Source organism: Bicyclus anynana, chromosome 2, assembly GCF_947172395.1.
Source record: "Bicyclus anynana chromosome 2, ilBicAnyn1.1, whole genome shotgun sequence".
Classification (NCBI taxonomy): Eukaryota; Metazoa; Arthropoda; class Insecta; order Lepidoptera; family Nymphalidae; genus Bicyclus; species Bicyclus anynana.
The window spans coordinates 15,543,294-15,565,877 of NC_069084.1; the positions used below are offsets into that span (position 1 = coordinate 15,543,294).

Genomic DNA, 22,584 nt, shown 5'->3' on the forward strand with positions numbered 1-22,584 from the left:
AAATTAACAGTCTACTGGCGGCAAAAAAAATTGTAAATCCGCCATTGTGGTAAGGTGTGCATTTGACATTAGGCTGCTTTCCCATTGTTGGAACGACATTTTACCGTGCGGTTTGAAGTGTCGTGGCTTGTGTATTTAAATGGAGGTATTAGCATATAGGACGGCAACTGTCCACGACACCATTTTAACTGTGACGACATATTATCTTGGTAATGTCAACGGCTAGCATGTAAGTCGTAAAACGGTAAAGACCGTCACGTTATACAGAGACGGTAAACCGCAGAAAGAACACAGAGCCAATAATATCGGTCCGATCCAATGAGAACACCTAGCCACGACTGTTGTTCAAGGATAAAAGTAGTTATAGTGAGGACAGCTAGAGATGACAGTCGTCAAACGGTAAACTTTACTGCTCCTAATGGACACGCGCCTTTAGATTGTTGACAGACTGCGTTGGTGTGTAAAACTGAAGGAACGTTCTAAACGAACTTTCAGTTATACAGGGTGCTAGGGAGTATTTCCCATAACTCTGGGGTTATATTCTTTACCGAAAATTAATTTAAAATGTTTAAAGAACATGTGTTCTAAAATTTATATTTTCCGAGTAAATAACATTTATTTTGTAAATAGATCTCAAAATGTGTCTCTTAAAAGCATCGTTATAATTATGACGTAGCCAAACTTTGAAATTTTAAAATGCAAGTCTAGATAAAGGCGTGTGTTACATGAATAGTCAGAATTATTTGAATTACTTTGTACGAAAACATAAAAAGTTAAAAACAATATTAGTCATGCAATTCGGCTCCTATAAGTGTACTCGTCAACACCTTGAAGTTATGGGAAATACTCCCGAGCACCCTGTATACACATAAACTGGCTTGGTCTATCATACACCAACATCCTAAGTCAAATGGACTTACGAGTACGAGAAAACGGATTATATAGAATATAGAATATATATTTTTTACTACGTATAGATATGTAATTTATTATACGTGTACTGACTACACTACATACTCGTATAACGTGATTTCAATTTTCCTTATAATTTTAATTTATGTTTGAACATTGTGTTTATATTATTTGCAAACATTATGTAGGCCTTGCAGTAAACAGGTTTATAGTAATTTTAAGTAGTCAAGTAAGTACTAAACTAGGATATAAATTATATATAATCTAAGCTACTCTAGCAATAGGCAACGTTACAGTCTTATAATCGTAATGATATTTATATATTTTCATGCTTTGTTATATCTAATAGATTTAAGTAGATTTTGTCTTACATGATGTGAATTGAAGATGTGCTAATATTCATATAAAAAGTCTATTTTTGCACATATCCGCAAGTGGGAACTCTTGTGGATTAATACATGAATGGGCGGCTAACTATCTAGTTCTAGTACTATGTATAGTTTTAAGAATAATGTATTGTCAATATCTTAAAGAAAACGTACCTCTAAAATTCCTGAACTATATTCACGAAGGTAGTTTAAAATATATATTGCGTAACATTAACGGAAACTTTCAAGAAATCATTCATAGCAATGACATTGGCAAAAACCCCATTTTCACATTCCATGACTACAACACTGCATTCTGAATCACAAATATTCCAATAAGAGAAGATTTTATATCCTACTTTCGAATTTAAATTGACACATCCATAAACAGTCCAAATAGAAGAACTACAAAAAATACTTTCATACAAAATTCAGTCGAAATATTACATAGGCACATAATGAAGATTTCTCTCTAAACTACTTTATAGAACGGTTATCATACTTTTAACAGGTTTTTATTTTCGCGATTTTTTATTGTCAGACAAATCTTAATTTTGTACTACTTCATTGTCTGACAATCCTAATTATAGCTACATAATAAGTAGCTATAGTACATAAATGTAACACAGTACGCAATGTAACTCCATCAGTATACCAAGGTTCGTAACGATCATGCCAAAGTAGTCTTTTGTGTAACATTATAATAAGGCATAAAATCCTTTAACCACACTAGATCTAAGCAAAGGTGTCAATGAGACACAACCATTTTTATCTACAATGCACCCGCATCTCCAACTATGTAGTACGTTGCAATATCATCTAGACCTACATGTATGCGAGGTTGTAAATCCTAAACTAAAGTACAACAAATATTGGCATAGTTTCTAAAGAAATATAAATCATGTTTAGAATTAGTAGCAGAATTTAATTAATTTAACAGAAACTTCACAGTAAAGTTAAGCTCATTTGAGAGCTTAACTTTTCACACAAACACTTGCAATGTTTAAAATTAGAGAATTTAAAAAACAAAATGTCTAAAACAGGGTAGGATTTCCTCAATGTTTCAAAAACGCAAATCTTTGATTTTTCAGATACGATAGAAATCTGAAACACCTTGAGTTTGTGCCGACAAAATTGGAGGGAAAAGGCCAAGGCAATAATGAGTAAGACTTTGCACAAAGGAATAATACTGACCCTTTGTTCGGAATATAACGTATTTAAACGGAATATAATCAGACAAGTAAAAAAGACATTGAAGTTTCATTAATTGGTCATAATCCTACTTACTCTTAATGCATTGCATTACTTATTCGTTATTAAAGGAATGTAATTCCTAATATCGTGGTACTTCACTACGCGGACAATCTGGATCAAAAGATCTACTGTCATTTACTTACATTAAATAAATGACAGATAGCAAGAGACAAAATTGGGTATATTAGATAAGTCTAAAACAACTTTCTCGTCTCAATTTTTTTGGGTTTTCTTTAACTATAACCTACATATTAAATTAACTACTAGAAAGTAGTGATATGAATACAATTAACAATCTACTAAGAAATCCGATGATACGGTACCTCTTACGTAGAAGGTACAAAAGAATTTAGGAGTGGCGTTTTTATTAATGTTATTTCTTCGTTAAGTTTTCCTCAACTAGTAGTGTGTTATTGGTTGTATATATAATTATGTCGACTTTTATAAATAACTTTAATGTGTCTGAAACTGACGACACAGTCCAAAGGTTTTGATTGGTAAAAGATTTTAACAAAATATGTTTGTGCTCAAATATTGGGTCAAATCTTTGTGCTCAAACATTTGGACAAATCTTTGAATAAATCTCAATGCAACGCCTAAAAACGCATTTTTCGATGGCATTGGGTTCAAAATCCAGAAAATGCTCAATAATGGCTAGTAATTACCACAGTCATACAATATTGTCCAAAAATGTTTAGCCAACAAATTGTGTGCTTCAAATGCAAAGGAAGAAGAAAACGCATTCTAAGGCATAATGACCGCACCTAGATCCACCGCAATCCGAATATTCCTCTTGCGTGTTGTTGGAGTTGTCAGTTTCGATGTCGGACAGGTGAGGGTACAAACTGGTGGGCTGTTGGACGATGGTACCATTTTCTTTTGTAGTGTTTGTCCCATTTACTTTTATCCGTTTCACGTCCTCTAGAACTGATAAAACCACTGGAGAGTCTTGAGACTGCGAACCTGGAATTCAAAAGAATAAGGATAAGTAAGCGTTTACGTTTCATAGGAATTTTCATAAGACCGTTCAATGTAATCTATACCACCGCAAATAATCCCGTTCCGTGGTTTTGGACTATTTTATCGACCACACAATCTAAAGCTAACGGTGCTTTGTATCAACTTCAATTAATTTTATTTGATGATTATACTTTATATGATACTTTTCCTTCCGACTTTTAGTGAAATATCGATGAGAAAAGAATTATTTTCAATTCAATGAACACTTTAATTATAAAGGCAATTAAACACGAAAAGATAAACGGTAAATGGTCACTGTGACAAATTGCAGATTTATTGTAAAACAATGGTCTGTTAATTTCAGCGACCTAGTTTTGAGATAAGAATTCATTTGATTGGCCACAAAGTAGTCGGATGAGTCACTTTTCTGTCTGATTTTAGCGAAACAGAGGGACATCTAAAAAAGTTATCGTATTTTTGCATTTGTTAACTTAAGTCTTTTGACTAATTCTGGTAATTCGTCTCCACTGTTTTTTTACAGTTAGGGAAAGAAACATTTTAAAATACAGATTTATCTGGATCTCATAATGTAAATAAGATCTTTCTGAGCATTATCAAAGCAAATATTTCATACTTACTCCTCCTTTTAACAGGTTGAGAGCCAACTACTTTTTCGTGTTCTATTTCCTTCTCATCCTTCGGATCAATCTTGTCATCGAACTTAACTTTGGGCATGTTGGCAATAATTTCAGGCTTCTTGAACACTTGGGATAAGCTCGTCGTGCTGCCCATGAGTGGTATTTTCTCAGATTCGTGTTCATTTTGATCCTCGTCCGAGTCATTGTTGTCGGGCTTTTGAGGTGGTTGAGGCTGGAAAGAAAAAGATAATTAATTAACTACATTAGGATTTACTTTATGGGAATACACGACGTTCGGCTTAAACGAAGTAAGAAAAATAGCCTAAGTTAAAAAGTTGTACTCGTAGAAAACATTTGAATACCTCCAAAATAAACAATTCAACAATGCATGCAAGTATCGCATGTTTAAACCGGTTTAGGCATGCGATACTAAGGAGAACGCACTAAAAAGCAGATTCCATTTTGCAATAATTGTTTGCATTATTTAGAAAATATGATTTCACTTTGTGTGGCGACGAAAGACGACTAATTGGATCAAAAGGCATCATCTTCGGGATGATATGCTGAAAAAATGGTAGAATAAATATCGAAAACCATAACATAGAAAGATTTAAGCTACCGATTTCATTAGATAAGAGCATTCTATAACAAACAGTTTTGTAAATACACTTAGATCGTAGTAAGTGCTAACCTATCGACAGTAGTTCGTTTGTTACCGACCTCCGGTTTTGCCTCACTAAGGCCTCTAACAAATTATATTAACAAACATATAGCAATGAGTTACACAACAGATTTCTCTCATACAACGCAACCATCCATGATGATACTAGGAATTTTAGGGAAATTTTGAAAATATAGTAGATGGTGTAAAAATTAACACATCCTTCAGTACAATGGTTAAAGTTACGATACGAACTAAATACTAATACTATATTTTCATAACATCCTTTAAATCGACATTTTTGGAAATTATGAAAACTGGACAGAAACGGCAAATAAAGTCACAGAGAATTTGTTTTTTTAGGATAACTATCTGACATTTTTTTTAATTTTTTGCCTTTGGATTGATTTTGTAAATAAGAGAGTCTATTCTGTGCCCATAAAAATTCGTACGAAAAATTTTAAAACGACTGGTTGGTAACTTATAGCGTGAAGCTCATAGAAACTAATAATCGTAAAGAGATTAAAACTTTTACAATCGATTCAGAATCTATATCACTACTCTGTGTAATGAAAGACATATCAACACAAACGTTATGTAAACAGTTGCGAAGACGAATAAAAATAGCCCCCCTACCAGAAAAACACCTTAACAAACATAAGGATGACTCGAATGGGAATGCAAGTAAAGTGCACTTAGCCCAACAAAAACAAACACAGAAATCCTCGAATGGCGACGGGAATAGATTTAAGGACGCGTATTTTCACTATTTGCTTTTAACAGTCTGTTTCAGCAACTCTGAAGTTTACATACCCCGTTGGGTTTCGATTGAATTTCTCAAGATTTACTTATCGTTCGTTGCCTAGGATTAAACAGATCTGATAATTTATTATAGGTTCCAATACATATTTAGGACTTTAAACCGCCGGACCCGGCCATTGTGATTAACGTCTGATAATTCAGTATAAAACATTATCACCCTTTTCTCGTTAACCGTCATTGTAAGCACCCACTAGAGGATATCTATATCGCCTCTCCTACAAGGAAAGGCATAGTCCTGCAGTGGACCGTTTAGGTAGGCCAAAGATGATAGTGGGAATATTTTGGGCTAGAAAAGGACACACAGGATATGATCTTTTATGGCCATCTTTCTCTAAATACTATCTTTTATCTGAAAAACTACAGCATTGTTAGAATTTTTACGCTATAGCGGCATAATAAAATAGTCAAAGAACAAGGAAAAATAGTTAAGAAAAAACTTAAAGACCATGATTTTATAGACGCGACACGTTTCGAATACAATTTGCATACATAATACACAGATGTGGGTCGAAGTGGTGACGTCACCGTTTTTTCCGAAATAAAAAATTCTACTACGTTAAGCATACGATCACTTCCTCATGTGCAAACCTTAAATACTCAAGTACGAGTATATGAAGCAAAACTGGTTCGGGGGATTTACACCACGACTTATAACGACGAAAACGATCAACGATAGCGATCTTTGTGTAAAGCCTTTGTGTAAGTACCTTACGTAACATTGCGAAATGTAAAAAAAGAAGTTTAATCTAAGAAATTTCAATACACATTTCGACAACTACAAAAACTAGTAGCAAATGATGTAGTAACAAGATACTGTATAGATTGAACTACTAGTTCATCAAAGATTTACAATTGAGCAAACAACACAGCTCTAAAATGTTCATGTTCTTGGATTAGAAATATTAGAAAAGGTTACACATTCACCAATCAATGATTAAAGAACCATGTAGAAAGCGCACCAGATGGTAAGTGGAAAGCTATTCCCTAAAAAGACAAGCAACATTTCACAGGGCTTGCAAGGAAACTAAACACGTCCTATTAAGTGTCGCCTTATGTGCATCAACCCAGGGCGCAATATTAGTCCTGTAATTACCCCATAAGGGCTAGGCTACCGCCGTATCAGCCGTATCAACGATACGGGGCCCCTTAACTGTGAGAGCAAAAATTAGTGAAATTTAATCCACAATCTGTCTTAATCTGGAGCTTCCCGGAGAAAAAAAACATAAAAAACTGCTAAAAATATTTTCGGGATTTGCCGCACATCTATTGGGCCCCCCCAACTAATTTTGATATAGGGCCCAAGGCAAGCTACGTCACTGTTACCCCAACAACTATGCCCTTCAGACAGGATGACAGCAATGTGGTTTAGCAACAGAAATAAACATGATGTAAATAAAGTAGCGATTTATGGCAGACGTCCACGGACCCGCATCGTACGAAACGAACGCTTCCTATCAAACGGAGTACTCTTTGTAGAAAATCATACAAGTGAGTCCACTGATCTGTGGACGCCTAAAAAAGTAATGCAACACGTTGTATTTTTGAATAAATATTGAGACAACCCTGACTAATGTCTCACTCGTGCTGTTAGAACTTGCACTTATTAGGCATTAGGTTTTTGCTAATAAGGATTTGCACTTAATCTGCCTGCCATAAAAGTTCAAGACACGTCCTCTAAGGAAAAATCCTGGAGACTCGACTCTTATGAGCTATTCATACATTTATTTAAAAAACCTGGTCGTACCTTATAATGGAATCTGTTTTGCAGCATCTCCATTTCTTTTTCTCTTTCTTGCTTGAACTTATTCGCTATCGTGGTCTCGCTTATCGTTTGCTCCTTATTGAATAAAGCAGCCAGTTTTCCTTTGATGCCCCCTCCAACGGAGGTTTGACTGACGTTGTCTTCCGCTAGGGAGTCTTTGGAATTTGTTCGGGAATTCTTTTCCGGGGTATTGTTTTTAGATGTAGTTTTTTGCACCACTTTTGTTGGTTTGTCTGAAAGAACAAATAGTTTAAATATATATGTTGTATGACCAGTCATCATACACAATTAAAAAAAAAATTGTTTAGTGCCAAAACTTTACGTACATATTATGTAAGTGTATAAAGGTGTGTAGGTGTTGTTACTTATCATGGTGTGTGATTAGAAGATAATTCGAATTGTTTTAACTTGCGAAGGACGCGGTTGTATGGAATTCAGTTTTTGTTACAATAACATGAATTTTTCCTCTAAGAAATATTTTCCTCCATTTTAATGAAAATAGTTTACGAGTATGAGATATACCTATCATTTAATATACGTGTTAACAGCGTGAAAATTTGATTTGTACTTTTGAAAATTAGCGTGAACAGACAGAAAATATGTAAATATATATGTATACCATTCATTATCTTTCATAGCAAGTTGGTATCTATATACAACAAGTGCACCCGGTCAAGCTTCGCTTTGACTCATTCCCTACCATTAACCATTTCTACTCCCACCCTGCACCTAACCCACCCTACCCTATTTGCACCCTACCCTAACCCTACCTACCCAAACTGGCACTACCCATACCAACGAGATTTGCGCTTAGCAACACATTCACTTTTATATTTTAGTTTTACAGAAAAACCTTAGGACGTAGTAGGTATTTAGGACTTAAAAATTAAAAACACACAATCTATGTCATCAGCGTTGCGGTGTAGGTAATTATGGAAACCACATAATTGCCTGTTTTATTGTAGTTGCCTTTAGAATATTATATTTACACGTTGACAGTTGCAGTGGCAAAATGGAGTCATGCACTTCTGTTGCAAGCGGAAACTTTACACCTACTGGTACACTAATTATTATTATTCAAATGGAGAAAATATAGCCTAGAATCATAAATAACGTGGCTTTCCGCTTGTTTTATAGGCTTCCACTTGACTACAATCATACCTGATGGAAAACAATGATGAGGTCTAAGATGAAGAGCTCTTGCCCAGAAGATGCCTATTCACTCTTGTCTTGCCTAGTCAAATTATTGATGAGATTTTATTTTCCCAATGTTCGACCAAGGCTTTTATTTTTATTTTGAAGTCTCTATTTGTCATACTTTACGCTTGTTACAACTCAGACATTCAATAATATAAAGTAATAATATAAAATAATATAAAGTAGAAAAGCTGAAGGAAATATGTTGAAAACATGCTAATTCTCATGTTTTTTCAATGGTCGAATATCGTCTGCGAAAATACACCCAATCCAATTTTCTGGTAGGTATTGGCTATCTGTTCACCAAGACTCGAACAGAAAATAATATACGATCCTTGGTGACCTGTTTTGACATGTGAAATTGGGTTTATTGACCGTTCCAGTTAGACGTAATTTAGTAGCTAATGAATATTGACCTTTTTTGATTGATTATTAAAGAGTTTTGACCAGTATATAATGGACTTTGACCACGATATACAGTATATAGTGGCTAGTATATATTTTGACTTTGGCAAAATTTGTGACTTTATGAGGTTATAGGGTAATCTCTAGATCTCTGGATCAACAGAACCGATTTTGAAAATTCTTTTACTAATAGAAAGCGACGTTATTTGCGGGTGTCATGGGCATATTTTCATCACCCATATTCCCACGAGAACGGTAACTACGCCCGAGAAACCGCGGGGCGTCTGCTAATATATCTATACTAATATCTATATACTAATATAAAGCTGAAGAGTTTGTTTGTTTGATTGAACGCGCTAATCTCAGGAACTACTGATCCGATTTAAAAAAATCTTTCGGTAGTAGATCGAGGCTTTGTAACATTCTTTATTGGTACTTCGCTCCTATTGGTCTATTACGCTAAGACCAATAGGAGCGAAGTACCAATAAAGAATGTTACAAAATCGGTGGATTGTTTCCAATTGAAAACTTACGCTGCGTGCGCAAAAGTTTTGCAAAAATCATGTATGACAGAATTGTTCCCCTTTAAAAGTTCTAAAAAAATCCGCGACAGTTTGTCAAAAACTGAAATCCACGCGGACGAAGTCGCGGGCGTCCGTTAGTAAATATATAGTTGGATTGGCCATTACAATAATGTTATTGGAATAGTCAGTTGGTATCTGCTAACTGTTTTAACCTCAATATAGGTAAGGTTGTAAGGAGATATCGATTATATTGTAATTAAACCCACAATTCTAGGTCAGTAGTCGATCTCGGTTGAGTAGTGAACGAATCAGGATATCTTTAGATATTGTTAGAGTGGTTTATACATTGCTATATCTTAAGGGATGTAAAATACATCCCGTAATATTATAAAAAGGTAAAGTTTGGGGTGTTGTGGTTTATATTTGGCTACATCATTCTACATCCCCATCCCTAATCTCTACTAATATTATAAAGAGGTAAAGTTTTTGATGTTTTAGGTGTAATCTTTGGATCTTATGAACCGATTTAGAAAATTCTTCTACCACTATAAACCCACGTTATTTGTGAGTGTCATAGGCTATATTGTATTCCTGAATTCTCCCGGGAACGGGAACTACGCGAATGTAACCGCATGGCGTCTTTATGACCTCTCCTATAAGGAGAGAGGTTGTTCCTGTAAAATAGATTGATAGTGATGATGGAATAATTGCTAAATTTCAGTAAGAATTTACAATACAAATTCTATTGATCAAGATGATAGATTAGATTCTATTCCAGATAGATTCTATTGATCAAGAGAAAAATGATGATTGAGTTATAGTTGTATGTTGTTTTTATTCGACGATATGTTAATTTAACTGCTGTATATTACCTACTTGATATTCAAATGATGCAGCTAACTTAGGTGTAGCGTGTTCAGTTAGAATGGGGAAAGTTTATTAGTTAGTATATGTATCATCATCATCATTCTCAACCCATATTCGGCTCACTGCTGAGCTCGAGTCTCCTCTCATAATGAGAGGGCTTAGGTAAATAGTCCACCACGCTGTTCCAATGCGGATTGGTAGACTTCACACACGTAGAGAATTAAGAAAATTCTCTGGTATGAAGGTTACCTCATGATGTTTTTCCTTCACCGTTTGAGACACGTATTTAGTTTCTTGAAATGCACACAACTGAAAAGTTGGAGGTGCATGCGCTGGACAGGATTCGAACCCACTCCCTCCGGAATCGGAGGCAGAGGTCATATCCACTAGGCTATCACGGCTTCAGTATATGTATAGGTACCCCTAATTAAGCAGTGATATTATGAGTTTAAATAGTTGCACGGCTATGGGGTTGGATGGACGGACCGACGGAAGGACAAGCACAAAAGGATTTAAGTTCGATCAATGCCCGTTGGCCCATTGTAACCACTCCTACAAATCCAATTAACCGTAAAGACTGCGTAGTTACTATCAATTTGAAGGGAATAAGAATTATTAAATGCTATACACAAATACTTTTAAAAAATCGTATCGAATTTTAAAATAAAATCTATGTCTGAAGGCAGTTAACTAGACACGACCAGTCAAAACAGAAGTCACACTAATATTATAAAGGCGAAAGTTGTGTGTGTGTGTGTTTGTTCCTCCTATGCGTTGTGGCTACTGGAGCGATTAGATTTTGCTCTGGATTAACACATGCGCTATTTTTCATCCCGGAAAATCCATGGTTCCCGCGGGATTTGTGAAAAACTGAATTGCACGCGGGCGTCCGCTAATTGTAAATATATACGAGCTAAATTTCTTTCGAATCGCACAGAACCTAGGACCTGCCGTCAAGAAACTGCGTTAGAGAGGTATTCAACGCGCTTTCAGAACGTATTTTCCTCGAGCGTTACAAGGGATGGTGCAATGGTAAAACAAGTTTTTCCGGTTACAAAAACTTATTATCTACAAGAAAATTATAATTTGTAGCAAATATATAACCCAGAAAGTAATATATTATATGAAAATAAAGTAATTATTTAAAAAAAAATCAACATAAAATTTTAAAAATAGTACTCCAAACTATGAACAGAAAGCGATCGTGTTCCAAATTTTCATTTTTAATTCGAAGTTTAAATAAAGAAACTCACTCACAAAAAAGCTTCAGTCTATTCAATCTCAATCGGACACAACACTATTCAACAGTATCAAAAAAAAAATACCGAAGAAGTATCGGTCACAAAAAGTTCACAGTTCACAGTCACGTTTCGTATAATATAAATTAAAAAAAAATAAAGGTTCTATATTTAAAACGAACTACGCCTTAGAGCGATCTGCGTGAGCGCGCGCCGTCTGGCTGAATGGCATTATGGCACGGATGGCCAAACATCGGTCATAGCTCGATCTGTCAATACCATACTTTACCTTACCTGCGAGTCAGATATGCCAATGGATATATCACCTTAAGTTTATCGCGATAACGTTTAAATTTGCATACCTTAAGGCCCCACTCCCTGTACAAGGGCTGTCAACATCAGTCAGCCCATTGTTTTTAAAAACTTGTTTACTGATTTTTAAATGAAAGAACTTCAAGCAATGGTTGTCTATAATTTGTGACCGCTGAGTTGATGAGCAAGACATAACTCCGACTATATTCCTCAAAAAGTTTATATTATAAAACCAAATACGCAAAAACTCGTAAATGAAAAACTCTACTTACACAATCCACTAAAGACCTACTAAAAGTTGTTTGATATTTTGTGGTTTTTATTACCGTTAGTTTCTTGTGTTTTAAGTTGGAATGATTGTAAGTACGATACTTTGGATAAGCACATACGCGTAAGGTTTCTTTTAACATGCAAAACATAACTAACTTCTTCTTCTTACTTCATAAGTTCTTTGGTATTAAAATGAGTATCTTGTACCCTGTTAGCAAAATTAGGACCGAATTGTATGGAAGCAAAGCCGAGAGTAAAACTTATATATAATGAAATCGTTCACTGGAAAATATGCTCCATTTATGCTTAACAACAGACAAAAATAATTACATTAGCATGTCTAGTTTCATTTTAGTAGATAAAGGTTAGATTATTATAATATATTTAATAAATCTTTGTTACTTGCATAAAATTATATAATATTAACTGTTAACAAAAGCAGTTATTATATACTATACGTTAGGTAACATAAAAAAACACACACAATATATTCAATTGTCTAATAGGACGGCTATTATATTTTTAAAATTCATATTTTATCATTTATTATTACATTTGATTTATTTATAATATATTAATATTATTATTTCTAGGTATATTATGAGCACGTGGCATATTTCCTGCCATCTTTGCCGTAAGTCAGCGGCCGCATATCAAGCGAAAAAGTGACACCTTGTGTTCATTCATAAACAATACACAAGGTGTATGACTACTCAATTAACGTGCCAGACAACAAAACTAATTTAGGTGTAAGTGACAACCCTGCTTTGAATTCAGATGTCGTCAACATTTTCGCGCATGATTGCACCCTTTTGATTTTCAGAACTGCCGCGTTCGGTTCCGGTGAATGAATACTCGTACTTTCGTAATACCAGTTCATCTAACTGCCCATTTGTATTAAATTGTAATGAATACTTTTATTTTCATTGTAATAAAAAGATGCATATATGCTGTATATTTGTAATTGGTAAAGTACGAATACATCGATATATCTTTTACACGAGGTAAAAAGTTTCACGATTGGTAGATACTTCTACATGATCTCCGACCGAGACTAATTTTGATACGTCCAGTAACCTGCAAAATTCTCAGTTTGCAAAATTCAATTCGCATGATGAGTTTTCTAAAATCCTAAAAATTAAGCGGTGGAAACGGGCATTTATTACAAAAATACAAATGAATATTTTCATCACAATTTAAGATTAATGTGCGTGTATTACTCTTTATATGGTAATAATTATCTATGCAGCCACACTCGCACGTTTCTTATCGCTTCATCAACTCGAAACATTCACTTTAAATATACCAACCTATTTTATTATTTTGAAGTTCAGTATTAGAATACAACATTGTTATTCGTTTAAATTAACAATATAATGTCGTTTTGTATTTTTGTATACTGCAAAAATTGACAATTGGCAAAATGCACGCAAGATATAATTTTAAATGAAATTCAAACAAATGCGTTACTTATGCCGTGTAAGATAAAATTATTATTTTTTTTCAAAACAACGGAAATGTTTGCGATCACTTTTTGGAAACAAATAAGTTAGTAATTTAATACCCCCTACGTTGTCCAGTTCCAAAAAATCACAGCAATGCATAACCGAAGTTAGGTGGCTTCACTTTGGCAAAAGCTATCAAATGTCGTAAAATTCTGCGAATTTTATATATTTTATTCCCAAGGAAAATTGAGTGACGGCATTATTTTCACTTTTTATGGTACTTAACATCACTTGGTATGTATATAAAAACAATGGCCCTTCAAAGCCAATATGTAGCTCCAACGTACCTTATAATGGGAAAACGTATGAAAATATTAAAATAAACAACAAATCATTGACAAAATGTCATATACATACTATATTTAATATCCATCAGTAAGCACCGGATGACATTTTGTCAATTGGTTTCTCGTTTATTTTAATAGATTATTATTAAAGACCAAAATAGGAAGTAGGCTAGCGGAGATTATCATGATCACAGACACTCATTTTCTATAATTTTAATAAAGTACAGATCTTGTAGTCTATATTTTCAATGATGTCCTCGTTAGTCCAGTGTAGTAGAGTTGTAGCCTATGCGACTTATTCTTCAGATTATAAGGTCCTGGTGGGCCAAGCTATAGAACATATTTGAAAAAGAAATAAGGACGGAGCAGTACGCGGCAGTAGGAGGATTGTTTTAAACCCACTTGCCTAAGACGGACTAATAAGCCTCAATATTAATCTTAGAGTGATCGTTGTACAGTCAAGCATATCAGCCCGCCAGCCCGCATTAGAACATTACGATGGGTCTAAGCGCTTAGTAGAAAGAAAAAGCTCTTAGTAAAAGAAAGTAGAAAGAAGCCATCCAATTGGTCCATCAAAATCAGATACTGTAAAAATGGCATTTAGCTGGAAACAAATGGCGGATAGGAGATCCGCAGAAGAACCAAAGTCACCGACATAGCTCAACGAGTTGCGAAGCTGAAGTGGCATGGGCGGGGCACACAGTTCGAAGAGCCGATGGACGTTGGGGTCCCATAGTGCTGGAATGGCGAACCCGCACTAGTAAGCGCAGTGTTGGCCGACCCCCCACCAGGTGGACTGACGACATGAAGCGAGTCGCAGGGATTCGCTGGATGCAGGTGGCTCAGTATCGTGATGTTTGGAAGTCCCTACAAAAGGCCTATGTCCTGCAGTGGACGTCCATCGGCTGATATGATGATGATGATGATGATGAAATGGCAAAAGTCCGTAGTTTTTTAACATTTTTGAATATACAATGTGTCACACAGACATACATAGAGATTATATCGTATTGAATAGGATCATTATCAACTGTAGGTAACTAGTAAAGCACTTATGTTACAACTTTGTACAAGGTCGCAGTGTTATAGAGAACAGGTTCATATATCAACAACATTTTATCATCTATTCAGTATTTAGTATTCTATTAATAATAATTATTATTACCTAGAAGAGAATAATGTTGTTGTATGAAATACTAGATGTCGCTCGACTTTTTCCGCTTATATTTCTATTTTTTTAATATATACCTAATTTTATTATTTTCTCGGAGTAATGTTATTTAACTAGTAGACCATCGAACTTTATTTCCCGAAAGACAGTCAGATAGAAAATAACCACCAGAGCTCCCAGGATATCCCAGTTATGAAGCAAGAGAGAGATATTTTTATGATAATGTAGGTACTGTTCAATACAAGTTCCATTTGTTAGATAACATTAACATAAGTAGTGTAAATATAAATATTATATAAATATGATAAATAATAATAAATAAAAGAATATAAAAACAAATAGCATCAGCTCTAACGAAGTCAGAGTTGGTACAGTAGAAAAGCTGATTGTTTTTGCAATTACGAAACAATTGGAAAATTACCAAACAATAGACAAATCAATGCATTACGCAGTGGATTTATTGATTCTCAACATTAATGAATTAATGATTGAGAATAGATGAATAATTATGATCGGTTTTAACCACATTTTTATAACATATACAATTCTATATTAAATTAAACGATTTTTTTTTTGTGAAGTCAGTCTGTTTGTAGTCAACGACTACTGATCAATATTCTTAAGTTACTATAGAGCTCTAGAGAGCCGTGATAGCCCAGTGGATATGACCTCTGCCTCCGATTCCGGAGGGTGTGGGTTCGAATCCGGTCCGGGGCATGCACCTCCAACTTTTCAGTTGTGCATTTTAAGAAATTAAATATCACGTGTCTCAATCGGTGAAGGAAAACATCGTGAGGAAACCTGCATACCAGAGAATTATCTTAATTCTCTGCGTGTGTGAAGTCTGCCAATCCGCATTGGGCCAGCGTGGTGGACTATTGGCCTAACCCCTCTCATTCTGAGAGGAGACTCGAGCTCAGCAGTGAGCCGAATATGGGTTGATGACGTGACTATAATCTATGAAACACAACCGTGGATCAATTTCGAAGAATGGATGAATGCACTACTATTAAAAAACTTCTACAAGTCCAACAAAAGCATTTCTTAAATTTCAAATAGAAATACAAAACCTGAGAGAATATGAAATGTGGGTTAGGTTGAAATGCAAAAGAGGGTCGACTATTAAATACACAGTGTAACTACCATAGCTTAGCAATCATACAGATAGCGTTCTAAAGTACTTACTGGGCCAATCTACTGAATACTTTATTTATAAAGGACTTGTGAAGAAATTCAGAATAATGTAAACCTTTGAATCGATAGGGTTACGTTTAAATTAGTACTAGCAACTTCATCTCGGCATAATTATAGTAGTGAGCCGGATGTACGTAGGAGAATTAGAATGGGAATGCCATGTCTCAGCTGCATAAAACTTGAGAGACAAAAATTTGCTAGAAACCAAAAATTGTGCGTACACTCGTCTTCTCAATTGAATTTTCCTTTATGAGGTTGAGACTTGGACTGAGATCTGCTGACCGCAAACGTATTGACGCGTTCGAAATGTGGTATTGAAGGAAAATGCTCCAGATACCATGAATTGCATTTCGGACCAACGCGTCTATACTTGCCCAACTCAGTGTCAAAACTAGGCTCTCTACCATCTGCCTATAGCGAATCCTTGAGTACTTCGGACACATTGCCAGAAAAGACGAAGATAATCTCTCGATGCCTTGGTCTGATCAGATCCGCACCACACTTGACTTCACAGTCTACAGTGTTCTCCGGGTGGTCTTAGATAGAACACAATGGCACAATAAAACTGAAAGTCATGGGTGAAGTGGACCCTCATATATGACGAATACGACTGAAAGAGGATACGAGTAACATTCCTGCAAAAAAGTCGATTCACTCGATCCCCACCTGATGCACTAGCAACGACTTACAGGCAGATATAAAAAAATAATGTTTCTACATTGTCCTACTCTAGATTGCACAATGTTACAAGAAAACGAAATCATCATCGTGAAACAAAACTTCTATGCTACATGATGATCGGTGTGAAAATAATAAAGTACATAATAATTTAAAATGTGTGCGTCTTGAAATCATTAATTTTTTGTTGGATACCGCTCTGTATGAACTCTAAACTGTGATGGTACAAAGAGGTAGTACACATTCGAGTATAATGCATACCTTGAGCTATATTTCAAAGCTCCACATTTCTAAAGGCAGTCTGCCCTGGCCTTTATACAATACAAAATTACCGCTGATTACTGGTAATCATACAAACAACACACTCAATAAGTGCTCCGTATATGTATGGAACGTTATAGTAACCCAGTTTTATAAATAAGGCTTTACTATGAGGATTAAGTTACAAATTACAATGTCGCTTTAGACTAAACGAGTTTTATTCATGCTCTTTTGATTTGAAGAACATCGTTGATATAATGTAATGAGAGAGACGTGATAGCCCAATGGATGATATGACCTCTGCCTTCGATTCGGAGGGCGTAGGTTCGAATCCAGTCTGGGACATCCACCTCCAACTTTTCTATTAAATGCATCTTAAGCAATTAAATCTCACGTGTCCCAAACGGTGAAGGAAAAACATCCTGAGGAAACCGGAATACCAGAGAATTTTCTTAATTCTCTGAGAGGAGACTCGAGCTCAGCAGTGAGCCGAATATGGGTTGATGTTGAGTGAATGAATGTAAGTCATAGTATAAATGTGGTTTTCTACCACTCGTAATAATTAGACGTTAAATATAACTGCGCATATAAAAATTATTTCGTTTTGCTACGGTTTTACGCTTCGCTTTGAAATTTTACATAGACTCCGCGCCACGAAAGAAGTCCCGCGGCTAAACCCCGAACTAAAATTGACAGCGCCTTACACAAATAACAATAAGACCGCCATTACCAAATGATAATGAGCGCCATGAAGACATTAACGCTGCGTCTACGGGACTTGTTTCGTGGCGCGGAGTGTAGGTTTCTGAGGTACCTATACAGGAAAAAACAAACCAGGCATATCAAAGTAAGATTTCATCGTTCGTTAGTCTCGCTAAAACTTGGAAAACACCTTGACAGAATTCAATAATTTTGTGTTGTTGGCACTGTTAATTTAAAGTAAGTAAGCATAAGTCAAATGAAACTTGAAAAAAATCGAAAATTTACAGTAAAAGTACAAACAAGGTGGCATACGAAACTACCAATACTGTATGGTACCGTTCGTTTTATTAGGCAGTACGAAGCTCACAAGTTCAGGTATTTAACGCATATTTTTACACAAAGCATCACTGCATATCCACCATTTATCTATCATACAGTTAACAAAGAACAGTGTAATGGTTTTTATTAATTACAAGCTATCATTCATCGCCAAAGAAATTTATTGATAACCTGTACCGCTCTCAAAAAACGGTAAAATCGAAATGAACGGTACCAACTTGTGCACTGTTTTTCTTCCGTGTTGTCAATTTAGGAAACTTTCGCAGGTAAGTACAGTTATTTACATTAAATTTGTCACTCGCAAACGGATGACCCACTTGGGGCGTACATAAAAAATCAGAAGTGGTAAAAGTTCGAAGTGATCGACAGTTTGCAAATAAGCAGCTGGCGATAGGGTTGTCAAAAGCTGTTACGTAGGTACTTTATTGTACTTGAATTTTTTTTTTGATTGAAGTTAATATTATTTACGATCTCATCACAACTGTGGTATACTCGTATATATAAAAATTATTCAATTGCTCGGCTCCACTTGCTGGGTTATTTTTAAAACGGCCGGTCGACTTTAAATAAAATTAAGTTTAATAAACTCGGTTGAAATCGAAAAAAAAATATATATTTTCTTTTTCCGTGTGCCCCAGAATAACTTTACGGACTGCTAAAAAAATATTTCGAATTCTCTTATTATACCTTCTTTTAAACTTCATTGGGACTATTGTAGTGACACCAGTAGGCCAATACGTCAAATACATCTCTTATGACGAGAGAAAAATACATTATTGTCGACCAATAGCGGTGAAATCGAAAATATTGCTCTCTTTTTCGTTGTGATGGGACGAAAGAGAAACAGCGATATTTTAAACGCCACCGCTATTAATCGATGTCATTTGTCTTCACGAGATATTCCGTGACCCAAAAACATGTAAAAATCCATTTAAAAAAAAAAATTTCATATCGTAGTACACAACCCTAAAATTTCGCACTACTTAAAAGGACATGTGAATTACTTGTATGCCAGCGTATGGTGTGAATAATTGTTCTAGGACTTAGAGACACGTAGGCCTACTGCCCTACATACAATATTGACACTGTTGTCATTACTAAAACAAATAGTGTGTGATCATTGTATGTGGGAAGCCTTAATGACGAACACTAAGACAGGCATGTGTAAACGAAGCACTGAAATCTATATATATAAAAATGAATTGCTGTTCGTTAGTCTCGCTAAAACTCGAGAACGGCTTAACGGATTTATCTTATCTTGGTCTTGAAATGTTCGTGGAGGTATAGGGAAGGTTTAAAAGGTGAGAAAAAATCAAATAATTTCCGGGAAAACCCTAAAAACTGCCCTTTTCTATTTCCCATACAAACGTTTGAGAGTCAAGCGGTAGGGGTAGGGTAGGGGTAGGGTTGGGGTAGGGTAGGGGTAGGGTAGGGGTAGGGTAGGGGTAGGGGTAGGGTAGGGGTAGGGTAGGGTAGGGGTAGGGTAGGGGTAGGGGTAGGGTATTGGTAGAGGTATAGAAGGGTAGAGAGTAGGGATAGAGAATAGGTGCACTTATGTCAAAACGAAGCTTGACCGGGTCCGCTAGTCTTAATATATAAATGCGAAAGGTCATTTCCTCATGACATCTTGAAAACCGCTTGACGTACAAAGTTGCAATTTGGCAGGGAGGTAGTTCATTGGTAGTAGACGTCCACTAAGAACGGATTTTGCGAGAGGGCCGGATTAATGAAGTCTAAGAGCGGACGAAGTCGCGGGCGTCCGCTAGTTTAATACATTTTGCGTTATAGCAAGTCAGTAATTTAAAAAATATATTTTAGGTTTATTCGGTTTTCTCGATTTATTCGGTTTTTAGTATGTCTTAGCATAAACTCACTTTTAAAATAATAAAAGTAAAACAGGGAAACCAGTTAACAAAAAAAATGTTTGCTACTTACTTACTTACTTCACACACAAAGATAATTATCTAGGTGTGTGAAGTCTGCCAATCTGCATTGGGTTAGCGTGGTAGACTATTAGCCTAACCCCTCTCTTTCTGCGTGGAGACTCGTGCTCAACAGTGCGCCGAATATGGGTTACTAATAATGATGATGACTCATAGACAATAATTAATCTATACTTCTACACTAATATTTATTATGAGCAAAGATTTGATTATTTGTTTGTTTGCATTAAATAGGCTCGCAAGCTACTGAACCGATTTGAAAAATTCTTTCACTGTTGGGAAGCTAACTATCCCTAGGTGTTATAGGCTATATTTTATCCCCGTATTCCAAAGGTAACTACGCGGGTGAAACCGCGTGGCGTTTGCTAGTATATATATAATTTTGTTCAACCGCAGTGACTTACAAATGCATCACAATAAATCTACATACAGATCGTACAGTAGTAAATGTAAATGTTTACATTCACCGCCATTAATAACACATTAAACGTCGCGTTTCTAAAATCAATGTGAGGTGTTTGTGTTCCGTGCGTTCACGGGATATAAACAGGTCATAGGGTGTTAACACACTAATGTGATAAGCCGCGCGGTCGCTACACATATCTGTCACTAGAATAAAATGCAATATAATAATTATTGTAACAGCTATTGTTGTCAAAACTACAAAAATAACCTTTGTATACTGTTACTTGAAATATTATTGTGTGTGTGTAATATAGTTGTGTGCATTTTAAGAAATTAAATATCACGTGTCTCAAACGGTGAAGGAAAACATCGTGGGGAAACCTGCATACCAGAGAATTTTCTTAATTCTCTGTGTGTGTGAAGTCTGCCAATCCGCATTGGGCTAGCGGATTATTGGCCTAATCCCTCTCATTCTAAGAGGACACTCGAGCTCAGCAGTGAGCCGAATATGGGTTGATAATGATGACTTGAAATATCTGAATAGATTAGTTGGACCTAAAACTTTTTTTAGTTACGTGTGTATTGTACACATTATTCGGTGATGTATGATTAAAGTACTCGTACATACGTATACTCGTGTATTGTCAAGAGTAGGTGTGATAAGCAAACTATACGAGTAAATCCTTGCGTGACAAGCATCACTTTCGTAATACGAGAAGCGGTGTAGTATGTTGTGTGGAAACCAATCAGGAATAAATAATACAATATCTCTCACAGCCAGATTTTTAAATTTAACTCGTTTTTTTTTTCAGAAAATAAATTTAACTGTGTGACATTGTAACTTCATTGAGAGATACAAAATACTAGTTCGTACAATATCTTCTATGGGAAACTATTAGTGACACACGAGTTCCGTTGCTTAGCATCAATTGATTTTTTTAATCGATTGACATTAATATTAAAATCGTATTAATAGCTTTGGTACTACGTTGAAACATACCTAAGAAGATACATACACAAATAGACTGATGAAAAAAACTTTATTTAGAATTGCGATAGTCGATAGATAGATTGTGGTGCTCCATTGAGGGAATAAGGACATAAATCAAATGAAATTATGCATTTTAAATTTTATAGTAATACCGTTTACAAAACACCCGCATAGCTAAATCATTGACGATTATCTCATAATACTCGTACATTATGTTAACGTGCATAGTATGATAGTGTCGTAATTCGTTATTGTGATGCAAATCAAGAGAAATCAAATGACGTATAACTAATAAGAGATATCGTTACGCGTAGGTCGAATAGTATACAATCGCCGTAGGCAGTAACTTAGCAAATTTTTAACGCAACGTCAACATTTCGATATTCAATAACTGATCGGTTGTTTTCACAAAACTGATTTACGAGTGACATTTAGGTATTTTTAACCGACTTCCAAAAAAAATGGAGGTTCTATTTTCAGCTCTTATGTATTTTATCTATAAAATTCATAATATATTTCAAAGGAACCGATAAATACATTATTAGAAACAAGACAAACGCGCGACAAAGTACTGCGATCTGTATTCAGCCTTATGACATTAGGCGTTAAGTAAACCGTACAAACTAAGTTATAATTAAATCTCGTCCGCATGACGGCGGTGTAAACGATACTGCCGTAATACGCGATGCGAATCGATATCAGGTTGAACATAAAACTGTCCGTATGTTACGGCACTGAGGCTATCTATATCAGTCTGATTATTACGGAATCTGGCAGGCAGTGAATGGATTAGGGATGATGACAGTTTTTTATATTGTATATAAATATTGTATGCTAATAGTAAAGCAATTTTGTAAAAGGAACAGGGTATCTGCGATCATTACTTTCGGAGCTACAGGGATTTAAAGGGTCAGATTT

General features: G+C 35.4%; 1 protein-coding gene across 9 annotated transcripts in view; it reads right to left on the reverse strand.

The window, feature by feature from the left end:
* Window positions 1–22,584, reverse strand: part of LOC112049107 (anillin) — a 62,992-nt gene that overhangs the window by 16,345 nt on the left and 24,063 nt on the right. For all 9 annotated transcript variants that reach the window (XM_052884955.1, XM_024086872.2, XM_024086876.2 and 6 more), the window contains exons 8-10: window positions 7,360–7,610; window positions 4,133–4,364; window positions 3,299–3,497 (exon numbers count right to left, since the gene is read on the reverse strand). In XM_052884955.1, coding sequence (XP_052740915.1) covers window positions 3,299–3,497; window positions 4,133–4,364; window positions 7,360–7,610 — 682 coding nt within the window. The remainder of the gene's footprint in view (window positions 1–3,298; window positions 3,498–4,132; window positions 4,365–7,359; window positions 7,611–22,584) is intronic.